This window comes from Stegastes partitus, unplaced genomic scaffold (assembly GCF_000690725.1).
Source record: "Stegastes partitus isolate 25-593 unplaced genomic scaffold, Stegastes_partitus-1.0.2 Scaffold4, whole genome shotgun sequence".
Taxonomy (NCBI): Eukaryota; Metazoa; Chordata; class Actinopteri; family Pomacentridae; genus Stegastes; species Stegastes partitus.
Genome location: NW_007577735.1, coordinates 103,387 through 116,527, shown reverse-complemented (window position 1 = coordinate 116,527; position 13,141 = coordinate 103,387). Strand labels below are relative to the sequence as shown.

The window sequence follows — 13,141 nt, the reverse complement described above, 5'->3', positions numbered from 1 at the left end:
CTGCAGTGTGCTGTGTCTTTACAGTCTTAGCATGCATTAAGAGATTACAAATTTGCCTTATTGCCAAGCCGATTCCTTTTCTGCAATATGCTGCAATTGAAAAACATGGTATTACACATTCTATCATGAGTGTGAATATTAGGCAAGCATAACGCCCTGTCTGTCTGTCTGTCTGTCTGTCTGTCTGTCTGTCTGCCTGTCTGAGCCTTCAGCTGCTTCAAAAGGACAGAAAAGAAGAAATTACGAATGAAATTGTTTAAACAAAGTATAAATCTGTTTAATTCAATAAAATATCAAGTACAATTAAAGCATTTCACCTTTTAATATTAAATAATTAGACTTATTTCATTCATTGCCAATACTATTACAAAGAGTTGCATCATTTCACTGCAGCACAACTCTTCCCTTGACAACCATTGCTCCAGATACACAAAAATGTAGAAATTCACTCGCATGTATGTAAAACCTGCACAGAAATACTGCATAACACCAAAAAATTACATCTGAGAATAAAGCTACGGTGGCATGTGAAGAGTCGTGAATGATTGCGCAATCCATGCACCCACTACTTCAGTCCCATTCAAAGTGTCCTTGTAAACTGGTGGTCGCTGTCTTCACCTGTGAAGCGTACCGCGTTCAGCACAGTGGATCACCTCCAAAGTCCATCAATGATTAGACGAGCAGCCCGGAGAGCCGTGCGGAGGTTTGTTCTAACATTGCCCGGTGGCAGAGAGCAGGTTGCGCAGGGTGGCCAGCTCTCTGGACAGCTGCTCAACGCGCTTTTGTAAACGATCGTTCTCCGCAGCCAGTTCCAGCACTTTATGTTGAGTCTCCAAGTTGCGCATTTTGGCTTTGTCCCTGCTCTTCCTCACGGCGAGGTTGTTCCTCTCCCGCCTCAGTCGGTACTCTTCACTGTCCTTGTCCAGGCGTTTCTTTGACTTCCCGCTTGACATTTTGCCGCCGTGCGACGGCGACCTGCTCTTACCTGACGGAGCAGGTGTGCCGGGCGGGCTGGAGCAGGTCGAGGACGCAGTGGAGATGTTTCCCAGACTGCCGCTGGTGGACTGGTAGTGAAGGTAAGACCTCATGTCAAACCCAGACGACCCGTTCTCCATCTTTGCGTCTTCCTGACTGTCGTCTCTCTCGGCGGCGGCAGCAGCAGCAGCAGCAACAGCTCTGTAGCGGCTCCCGACGAGTTCAGGGCTGAGCACACTATCCACCCGGGTCTCCTGCAGCTCGGTGTAACCCAGCGCGTAGGGCTCCCTGGGGTCCCTCAAGTTGTCGCACTGACTCGTCTCCAGCTCGTTCAGCAGCGAGTAGGTCTTGTAGTTGTGTAAAGCTGCAACTCTTTTGCTCTTGTTCTCCGCCAGGAAATCTGAGAAAACGTCCCCCTGCTGCTGCGTCTGCGCCGCCAGCTGCGGACAGTGCAAAGCTGAATCCAGGTAAACGCTGAAGTCTATCGCTCTCTCCCGCTCCTCAATGCCCAGCTCCGTCATCGAGTCTCCGAGCCTCCAGTATGAGCCGCCGCCGCCGCCGCCAATTGGACTGATAATGCTGTCTCTGTTGTGGATAGCAAAGCTGCCCTCGTCGTAGAAACCGGCCACTTCCATGGATCTAACACCCCCCGGATTGCAGGAGCATGGAGGGCTGAGATGAGACGCCCTGGCTGGTTTGGGTTGAGTTGCCTCAGTTGTGAAATGTGTCGGAATGTGGTGAGTTTAAACCTCCTGTGTCACTGCCTGTGACAACACGCAGAACAAACTACTTTGAAGAGGCTGTGCTCATGGATTGGGAGGAATTGACAGGTCTTCCTGTCTCGGGGGGTTTTATGTGGAGCGGGGGGCGGGCTCTATCTGGGCAGGTGAGTGACGCGCAGCGCGCAGCCAACCGGACAACCTGTCCTGCTTCAGAGGACCTCTCAGGCGTTCAACTATCTGTGTTTGAACATCATAAAATACCAACTTGATCTAACAGTTGTATAATAATTATGGCCAGTTGTGGCTGCAGCCCGTCGAGTGGAAATATACCTCCATTGACCCGTCATAAAAATAAAACCGAGCGAACAAAAAGTGAAACACTGCAGCCACAGTGCCGTCAAACAAAATGTGGTGAATATTTTTAACCAGCAGCTTGTTGTTGACAGAACGTTCGTTCACGCCCTCTGCAGTCACATCTCATCAACTCGACAATAATGGAAAAGTCCCACTCAGTGGCAACATGTTTACTGTTTTCTAAGTTCGTGCGTAATCATCTCATAATGCTGCTCAATAAAGCAGTCCTGCATATATCTCCACACAGATGTTCTCCCGACACGTTCACTGACTAGTTTGAACCAGTCTGTATGTTGTTGTGAGGAGGACCTGTAGCCCACAAGATGATGCATCTACTCCAATACTGTGTAAGAGTCAGGGTGCAACCAGTCTGGCTTATGTCTAAAACAAACACAGGCCACGAACCGGACACAGTGAGTTCGATCACATCTTGGAGTCACATTGCTCAGATACAGACATATATATACATGTGTGTGTGTGTGTGTGTGCTCAAGAGGTCTCGTGAGCCTAAATGCATACAGGTTTCATAACAAGACTCTCAGCTCTTGACACATTTTGTAATCAGAGCTGAATGATTTGAATTTAATATGAGCTGAAGTCAGTTTTACTGTTATGGTCCAATATCACAGATCATAAAATTGCTTTACAGCACACAGCACTCTGTGTTCATACACCCTCGAGTTTGATAAGGAAAAACTCCCCCAAAAGGAAGAAAAGAAACGTAAGAAATCTACAGAATAAAATTCCAGATTAGGCGTGAGTGCCACCTCGTGGGGAGCTGTAGGATTACAGCATGAATCCATATGAAGGTTTGGGGTTGGTGTTTCTCTACACAACAGTTTCACTGGTGTTCAGTCAGATACACATCACTGTTTCAAAACATCTCTTAATTTTCACAGAAACATACACATTTATCTCATGGATCACCAGCACATGCATGCTTCCTAGTTACACTTTATTCTGTGACTTAATTCGGATGCATTTGTTTCTTTTTTTGGGGGGGTTAAAGACGATCTGTTGTAGCCCAAAATGGTGGCTTTCCAGATAAGAAACACACAAGGTTGGACTTACATGTTTGGTGTAACTTTCCTAACAGAGCCCCCCTGAACAATCCTCTCCCAATCCAGCGTCCATGTGTCCTGTCACCTCAATCATCCAAGTAAAGTGAAACAAGTTGGCTGTATTATATACACAAAATCTAACCAGTGCTGGGATAACCTCACCTGACATAAATACTAAAAATCTTCAAACTACAGTCTGACACAAAGCACATCTGCAGGACAAGTCAAAATGATTTATTACCTTCCACAGGGCAAATTTCCTAATAAATGTCTTATTAATCAAAATAGCAAAATCAGTTGGCTCATCGAGAACGTGGGACTTTTGAGACTCCTGGAGGTCAGTTGCCTGCTTTGCCAGGTAGGTAATCCAGACTTGGATGCACATTTTAAATTACTTAGGTCCTTAACATAAAACTATCAAAATGCAAAATAGAATAGTTATTTTTTGTTTTATTATCACTAATGCCTTAACACTTATTAAAAACTACTTTATAAATTGCTTTATAGTTAAATCATGGACATAACATGTAAGAGGGCATGTTTTATATGTGCATAAGGGTAAATCTGAAAACTAACTGGCAATCAAGTACGACTAAAAAGTACAATATTTACCTTTAAAAATGTAGAGACTAAGTTTAAAGTGGCATAACATGGAAATACTGAGTTGCATAGGAAAGTACAGTATAGTGTTGCATCAGCAGCAGAAGTGTAAAGTATATTTATTATAATAATATACGTGAGTACAATATCGCACCGTGTGTTTACAATAATATTGTATGATACTGTCATTAAGCACAGTTTTGAGGCTCTTGTACTTCACATTAGTATTTCTAACTTTTGCTTTTCCACACTTTTCGCTATGCTATGATTAATTGGCAATCAGCTATTAGTTACTTTGCAGATTCATAATCTGTATGAAAATATTTGTTGGATAAAGGTTAAAAAAATAAAACTTGTTAAACTTTTTAAAAACAGACGTTATGTTGGTATCAACCACTGGTGGAAAGTAACCAAGTACCTCTGCAAAGGTTTTAGTATGCTTTACGGCACCATGGTATTTAGGTTTTTAGTACTCCCAAAAGTGGTTTTAGGCCACACTGAAGGAAAATCACCAGCACAAAAATAAAACCAGCAATTTAAATTTAAAACCAATTTTGTTAGCTGAGGTTTCACTTACTTGAGCCTGATAGACATTTCTGCTAATCAAATGTCTAAAAATAACAGCAAACTGCACAGATTTCTGTCAAATGTCGAATGAGGTAACACAGACTCAAAGACTTTATATTGACCAATCATGACCGTTGTGCACAGCCACAGCTCAAAGGCCCATTCTGAACTAGGAAAAACTCTGTTATCTATCAATGCAATACCATCAGGGAGATGTATAATCATTCCAAATTCAATCTGCAGCATGAAAACAAAGTTGTGAGGTTCTGATCCTTCAAGCAGCATGACGACAACAACAACAACAACAACAAAGATACAGTCAGAGTCAAAAACCTTTGTGTTCAGCAACAAGCAGAACAAAGGATCCTGCAGTTGATGTTATGGCCACCACAGAGCCATGATCTCAACAGCCTGATCTCAGTCTGTGATCAACATGAAGAGAAAACTAAAATCTACAGAAGAACTGTTCCATGCTCTCCAAGATGCTTGAAAAAACTGTACCTTGAAAAACTGTGCATGGTTGTACTGAGGAAAACTGGTGCTGATTTAAAGCACATAGTAATTTTATTCATTTTTAGTGTTTGTTTCCAGCACTTTTATGAAGCTAATTGATAAATACAGACTAATTGCAGCATTACTTTGGGAACATCATCACTGGTGATTAAACCTTTTGCACAATACCTCACAGATTCAAGCACTGTGCAAGCTGGAGGTAATAAAATTTGGGTTTGTGCATTTTATGCTACTTTGTACTTGGAGTAGTTACATAAATATATCAACCAGTGGTAAATAACACCGTGACAGAGGCCATTCTGTTGAACGTGTAGGATGTGTTTTCACCATGCAGTGTGCGAGCATATCGGTTATAATCCATGTGTGAACACTGAAGTAAATATTGAACTTAATGCTTGCCTGTGTGTGTGCTGTATGGGTGGCTGAATAATCATTTTAGTGCTGTTTAATATTTATGTGTTTGCTATCTTTTCTGTCTATGTTTATTGTAAAGCAGACCGGTGAACAAAATGTGTTAAAATAAAACTGACTTGACTACACTTATTTTAGTTTCATTTTTTCTGGTTACACTGCAGGACTGCTAGGCTACTTGGAGTGTTTTCAGCAAGCGAAGCAACAAGTGGCAATTAAGAAAAATGTAGCACAGCCATAGACTGCGCATAAAAAAGAGAATCGTTTAATACAGTCTGAGAGTGTAGCAGAAGACACAGATGTGAAATGTTCAGTAATGTCACTTCCACAAAGATGTTGATGTAGCTTGCTAAGATTAGCCTACATAACTTAGCCGAAATTAGCAACAACAACACACACAGAAATACGTCTGTAGTAAAAACTTAAGTGTAACGAGTTGAAGAAAGGTGTGTTTTGTTTCTTATGAACCCAACTTTGAGTTTATAGGGTGGATAATGTGATATTTATTATTTTAAAAGTTGCATAAAGTCGCCTTTTCTAATGCAGTTACTGCCATTGACGCCTCACCTGACAATACGTTAGCAGCCTTTTCCACTGGCGAAGGGTCACGAAATGACACGGGTGACAGATGTCGCTGTAACACCTGCTCGGCTTTTGAAGCGTCTCCTATCTGCTGTACCTCCAGCAGAGGGCTGAGAGCAGAGCGGGCACCAGACAGGACGGGTGGGGTCAGGAAATGCGGTCTTTCCCCCTTCGCAACCCCTCATCCCTATTGGTCAATAGGCCGTCTGTGGAACGTTTCACCTAGCGGTGATTGGCTGCTGCGCTCACCAACTTGCACCTGATTGGTTGAAAACGCTACGCTGGCTGTGGGCTGAGAAGTTGATGATTCCGTTGGTTCCTGACTGAGAGTAGAGAGATTGAAGGGGCCGGGCCCACAGCCGAGAAATGGCGAGTATGGTTAACGAGAACGGGTGTGGAGTAGAAACACAGAGCCCAGAGCCGCAGGGACCGGGACGGGGCGCGGCAAGATGGGGTTCACAACACGCCGGTGCCCGAGAATTGGCCAATTTGTACTCGCCAGGTGAGTCGATCCTCTCAGCAGCTCCGTGTTATGGGCTCGTTCCACCCGGTTCAAGTGTCCATGAGTGGTGTGACATAACGGCTGCCTTTATTTAGTTACCAAGAAACAAACTAAGAAAAACTACCAGATTAACAAACAAGAGCGCCAGATCGACTTCAGCTGCGACAATTGAATGACAGCGAACAATCAGCGGCAGTTGTGGGTTTGTTACACTCACAATGCTCCTGTTACACAATAGGAATCATGTGAGAATGGTTGAATTTGTGTTTCAGTCGCCGTGGCGCTTTGACATTTCGAGCATCAGGCAGGGGTTAGAAGAATCTACTGCCTCTGCTTTAGGCTCAGAAACCTCATTTGGCCACGGAGCTGCTGTGACCTTTCATAACAGGGTTGCTGTTGCTAAGTCAGCTGTACACTGCAACTCCGAGAGCAATGCACAGCCACAAACTCATGCTCTAAATTGTTCAGAGAGCTCCAGCATTCAGACCATTTGAACTTGAATTCACAAAGTGAGTGGCCTTCACGCCCACTTTACAAATACTTGATGCCTTTTGTGCTCCTCATATAGCTGGGAGCTAACCGAGATCTGCATCTCACTGCTCAGACTGCATGGTGTTCAGACTTTTGCCTGCCATTCACATTTTTACAGCCTTCTTTGAGTAGTGGACAGGTATTTCAAGCCCGCCTGCTTAACAACATACAAATTGCAGAGAAACGAAGACACATTTTCTCAGTTATACAAAAGCATGTGATAAATAATTTTGCTAACTAGTTTAGGAACCTTTGGACATTTTTATTTTGGACTCTATGATGTCACATAAAGGTCAGGTGATGTGGACTGGACTAGAGACACAGTAATCCTATCAGCACAGTCATGTTTCCAGATATAACCTCATGCTCATGTTTTTTTTTTCCTTTTCTTTTCTTTAAGGCAAAAGATGTCAAGAATGGATAAGTGTCATCCTCTGCTTCTCTCTCATGGCCTTCAATTTCATTCACCTCCTTGCCAATTTCCATCTGGGACATTTGTGGTACATCCTGCTGGGCATCGGTAAGAACTAAATCAAAAATGATATAATGTCTTCGTGTTGTGTTGTCAGTGTCTTTATGATTTTCTTACTCTCTTTCCGTGCCACTCCATTACCTCATTTTCAGTGGCAGGGATCCTCACCGCAGACTTTATGTCAGGACTGGTTCACTGGGGGGCTGATACGTGGGGATCAGTGGATCTACCCATCTTCGGAAAGGTATGGTGTCTCAAAGCTAGTGTCCCGTTCGAGTGAGCATTTTCCGTAACAGGGGTGCAGTAGTTTTCCTGAGTGTGTGTTATTCCGGATTCCTCCTACCAACATAGTAGGTTAATTGAGAATTGGCTGATTGACTAGTGCAGGGTATACTCAGCTTGTTGGCTAATGGCCTCTGTGACCAACACAACCCTGTACATTCTAAAACTCGTGTAGCTCATGGGTAGATGGGCATTTTCTCTAATGAACTGTATGTATTCCACCTGATCTGTCGTGCAGGCCTTTATACGTCCATTCAGAGAGCACCACATCGACCCAACAGCCATCACCCGTCACGACTTCATTGAAACCAATGGTGACAACTGCATGCTGACCATCGTCCCGCTCGCGAACATGGCCTTCAACTTTGTCACCCTCTCCCCAGGTGAGTTTATATCAACAAAAAGGAAAATGCTGCAGTCTGATACAACCTGTTTCTTAATTTTTTTTCTTTCTTACCTTCCCTCTTTGCTATGTTAAATGTCATTTGCTTAATTGCAGGTCAGTCTACATATGCAACCTTTAAGTCCATTATTTTGTTCATTTTTTATGTGGTTTTTGCCCTTTTAAGACTTTATATCTTTGGGTGTTACCCATGTTATGTAAATATTTGTGCAATATGTTTATAATTATTATTTTCTGTATATTAAAATAAAATTAACTTATTTTATGTATTTTTTTCTGATACCGCTGTAAGACAGTTACAGCCTACTTCTAATGGAGTAGTTTTATCAAGTGAAGCAACAAGTGGCAATTAAAGTAAAATATCAAAATGTAGTCTAGCCATAGGCTGTAAATAAAAGAAGATTGTGGAAGTGACATTACTTTACTGTATCTTCTGCTACATTAAAAAAGACAGAGATGTTTCTGTAGCGTGCTAACATTAGCTCACATTACTTAGCCACCATTAGCAGTCATACAGAAAAACAACTGTAGCAGAAAAACTTGAGTGCAATGAACTGAACAAAGGTGTGTTTGTTTTTTATGAAGTAATCTTTAAATTTGTAGTGTTACTGAAAGTTATCCTTCAGTTTTGTAACTCCTATGGTATGTGGAGTATGTCAACTAGTTGTAGAGTTACAGCTGCTCTCTTTACAAGATGGCTTCTCTTTGCACCAAATATTTGCCTGAGGAAGGTCCAGAACTGAAACATTGCTACTAAATGTGTTTTTTGCAAGTTAGTGTGTGGGAGCCTGTTTAAAACTATTATATATGCTCGTGTCTCTCCTACACGTCTGCCTCATACAATGAATTTGCAAAGAATTTTATTGTCTTGTATTGTAAGAAAAATAACCGGCTATCTTTCTGTGTTCTTTTAACTGCAGCGGAGATTTACCATATCTACCCCTGGTACTGCTACTTGTTTGCACTGGCCATCTTCGTGACCCTTACCAACCAGATTCACAAGTGGTCGCACACATACTTTGGCCTGCCTCGCTGGGTTGTGTTCCTACAGGACTGCCACATCATAATGCCCCGCAAGCACCACCGCATCCATCACGTCTCGCCTCATGAGACGTACTTCTGCATCACTACAGGTTTGTCTTTATTTCCTCGGGGCGGTGGGGGGGACTGCAGATAAAAATACATAGTCTTTTGAAGATGAAACCACACAGTTTACGGGATGTGAGCCAAGCAGATTTGACATTAAGCGTTCTTCTCCTGCTCTCCGTCTCTCTCCAGGTTGGCTGAACTACCCTCTGGAGAAGCTGGGTTTTTGGAGGAACCTGGAGGATCTCATCCAGAGTGTGACGGGAGAGAAGCCAAGGGCGGACGACCTGAAATGGGCTAAAAAAGTCAAGTAACGCCGCAGGCTAACTGCACCCTACCTCAGAAGATGCTGGCTCCGTCCACGCTTCTCATCCCCTTTTTTGCCTCACTTAAACTGTAATTCATAGAAAGAAAAACTAACAGTTTCTGATGCCATAGCTTTAAGTCTTGCACATTTTTTCTGTTTTTTAAAAGGAGGGCTTTGTTGATGATGGAATTTTTCATAACTCACTCATGGAGATAATCGTCTCAGATTGCAATATATCCTTTGTATATCTAACACAACTCATCACTTTTTTAAGGCTTTTGCGTAGAAGAAACAGACATATACATTTGAAATCACTTTCCAAGGAGATTAAACGATTCCCCCTGCGTCAGAAAGTTCAAACAGTCCGAAAGAAATAATACTTGAAAGAATGAACACTCGCTTTTTTTCTCCTCCAGAGCCACAACTGTTCATTCGGAGGGTCGATCAATCACATTATATTTAGCACAACGTTATTTTTTGCTCATCAGTCGTTACATCTCCACCTTTTCAAGGGTCTACGTCATGTGCGAGTGATAAAATTGGATTTAGGCCATGGTAAGAAGTCGGACTGAGGTGACAAAGGATTTCTGGATGCTTTACCAGTGGTGACAGCTAAAGAACAAATTGATCAATTCTGTTACATTTTTTTGTCCTATTGCACATTTGGGTTCAGTGACAAGCTTTTTTTTTTTTAAAGGAGAGCTGATGACAAGATACACAAAAATCTTTTTCACAACTAACAAATTCCCAGTGTTGTTTCTAAAATGCAGCCATATTTAATATTTTAATCGTGGATCAGAGTTGCTGACTACAGTTACAGAGGAAGAGTCTGTGCCACCACCAGGATGCTAAAGGAAAACCGACTGGTCTGCTTTGATTACTGCCAGATCCTAAATTGGCATTTTGATTGGAATTTGGTGTTTTTCAGATGTGGTCTGGCCATTGAAACAGTTCAATCACTGACAATAGCACAGACACAGAAGCCAAGTAATTTTCAAGCTAAATAATTTGATCTGAGGTGTATGTAACTGTAGTCAGCATTGATGTTAGGTCTTCAGATAATCTAAGCAAACATGCTTTTGTTTTCTCATTGTGTCTGCTGGGTTAGTCTGGCCCTAATGAGTAGTCTTTGCAGACGATCATGTGTCCTCTGTAAAAAGCACTTTTTGTTATTATTTGACTCCATTTTGTAGGAAAGAGGCGCATGCAGTTTTGTCAAGCTGCCTTACACACCGCAGATGCAGTACTTTTCTTTTCTTTTGTTTGCAGCACTTTGTCGTGTTGCTATACTAATTCTGTCATTCTGGGGTTTGTGTTAATCAGACACAGATACCCCAAAGTTATGTGCCAGCTGTGTATAACACTGTTTTCACTCCTTGCGTCTTTTGTATTATGGGAAGGAACTGTCAGATTCAGAGCGTAACATTCCCGATGAGTAATGTTGCCACTGTGTACCTTCTCGGTAACTGTGACATACTGACCTGGTGATGTTTCAAGGGCTTCAGTGAAGGCTGACGATCCAGGAATTTCTTCACTCCTATCGATGAGATTAACTGGTTGAGCGTTTTTTTTTTTTTTAATGCTTTAGTCAGTAATTTGTAAATGTATTGTACAGCAAATAACTATGCAGTGAAATAAGAGGCCCTTAACTATACGTCTTAACTCATCGAATTAGGTTAAAATGCCTTTCTTTTTCTAATAGTTTACACATATTTTCTTAGTTGGAAAACTGGAGTTCAGAAATTTAGCTACTTAAACTGCATGATAAAATTACTTTTACTAATTAAGATGTCACTTACGCAGACGTAAGAATGCGTGCATGCATATAGCATGTCGGCTTGTGCAAGCAATACACTGGGTCACCAGCTTTCCTTTGAGTTTGTGTAAAGCAGACGCTAAATAAGGAGGATTGTGGTCGCTCAAGATAAAAATTTAATTGAACTGCTTTCAAAACAGTGACCCCAGACTTTGACCAAATGGTCCCAGGTTTGAACCACCAAAATGTTATCTTCATTCCAAGGAAATCCTGGTCACGGTTTTCAAGTTTAAATGGAAGAAGCTAACCTTGCTGTTCAGTTGGGTTGACCAGATTAAAGGCTTATTTGTTAAGCTCCTGGTGTTAGAGTCAAAGTAGACAGTTTAATGATAGAAGTAATAGTTAATTTTTTCAGCCAAAGTTATGCTTTATGTTATGTAATATTCCAGTTTTTGAATCCTTCATACTTGATTATATAAACGATTATTCACCATAGGTCAACAGCAGGAGTACACTGCAGATTGCATAGTGCTTGTAGAGTATTGTGAGAAGCAGTTTTGTGTGTGCTTGGTAGTGTAACATATGCTGGTAAATGGATGGCATTATATGTGACAGCATCAAAGTTTAAGGCCTGTGTAAGTTCTACTCCTGTAGTTCTTCTTGATCAGTATTAGGCAAAATGTTGTTTGTGCCCCAATAAACTGCAGTCAGTGGACAAATTGGAACTTTTAGCAGACGGCTTTCTAAATAAGAATTTTGGCATTGGCTCTGCTGGATGTTGTGGCGCTTCAGTAAATTGCTTTTTGTGATCTTTTAAGGGTAATGACAATTTTAAGGATGTTTTGTGCTTTTGTAAATCAGCAAAATAGGATAATAGCGAAGGGTAATGGATGAAAATACTGAACATGATACGCCATAATCAGTTTGGAGATTGACAAAAAGGACAACTTTACATGAAAAATATATGGTGAGCTCAAAAGGAAACCAAACCATTACAATCTTTGAGAAAGACTCGCTATTATTGTTATTTATGGCTCATAGAGGGAAGTCTGGTGAGTTTAACATCTAACATGCATAAACTTTATTCTTATTCTCCAGATGATCTCAGGATTGTGGTTAGAGTGATTAAAGTAGTTTAATATAAATTTGTGGTAAAGTTAAGACTGTTTGGTAATATATCAAAGTTGTTTAAATCACTCATTTACATTGGATTTTGTTGGCCAAAGTAGTCAAATGATTTTATATGCATTATCTGTTCTATTGTAGCCATAAATCAGTACGGTTAACTTGGCCTCTTGTTATTAAGGTAGAACTTGTGATTGAGCTGTGTTTGGTTTTTCTGCTTAGAGACAATGAGCTTTCATCAGTGGATTTGAAGGGTATTTTGTGACAGTGTGTGGTTAATTATATATTTTACCACTGGAAACAATTTTAGTCAAAGCAAATGAACTTATTAAGTGGGGTGGGCAGTTGTTGTTGGTATGTTTGACATGCTGTGTTGGAATCACTCTTGTAATAATCCTTGGACTGTTTATTGAATTGCCTTATCCTCTCCCTGATTGATTCACTGTACATCTTGCCAACGATGTGGGAAAACAGTTTATTGACGACTTTAAATTGCCCTTCATTTGACTCTCACTTCTTCACAGGCAAGCCCATGTGGATGTTGTTGTTGGTTATGTACACTGGTGGTGATGGAGTTTTAGATATCAGAATAATGCCTTGATGCCTTTTTGTTGTCTTCCATTTGGGAGGCTTACAATGTATATATTAAACTGTATTTCTAAATAAACTAATAAACAACTTTATATGTGTTTTCTTTCTTGAATACCAGGATAATGCAGCTATGTAATTAGGCTGTATAATTTGTATTTTTGCTTTCCTCTCTGCCTGCCTGCCTTATCTAACTTTATCTCAGTTTTAGGAATCGAAGGCCAGTCTGACGTGTCATAGTAAGAACAGCACAGGTGTAAATAATAAAACTGAATAAAATGATTATGCTTAAAGTTAGAAGTAA

The 13,141-nt window shown here is 41.2% G+C and overlaps 2 protein-coding genes across 2 annotated transcripts; one reads left to right on the top strand and one right to left on the bottom strand.

Moving 5' to 3' along the window:
* Positions 1-252: 252 nt before the first annotated feature.
* cebpb (CCAAT enhancer binding protein beta) lies at positions 253-1,822 on the bottom strand. The gene has a single exon (XM_008277726.1). It carries the CDS (start codon positions 1,608-1,610, stop codon positions 711-713), a length of 900 nt encoding a protein of 299 aa, XP_008275948.1. The 5' UTR covers positions 1,611-1,822; the 3' UTR covers positions 253-710.
* Positions 1,823-6,122: 4,300 nt separating this feature from the next.
* peds1 (plasmanylethanolamine desaturase 1) lies at positions 6,123-12,932 on the top strand. Its single transcript, XM_008277716.1, has 6 exons — positions 6,123-6,287; positions 7,219-7,338; positions 7,443-7,534; positions 7,811-7,955; positions 8,896-9,108; positions 9,254-12,932. The coding sequence occupies exons 1-6, from the start codon at positions 6,152-6,154 to the stop codon at positions 9,373-9,375; spliced, it is 828 nt and encodes a 275-aa protein (XP_008275938.1). The 5' UTR covers positions 6,123-6,151; the 3' UTR covers positions 9,376-12,932.
* Positions 12,933-13,141: the final 209 nt, after the last annotated feature.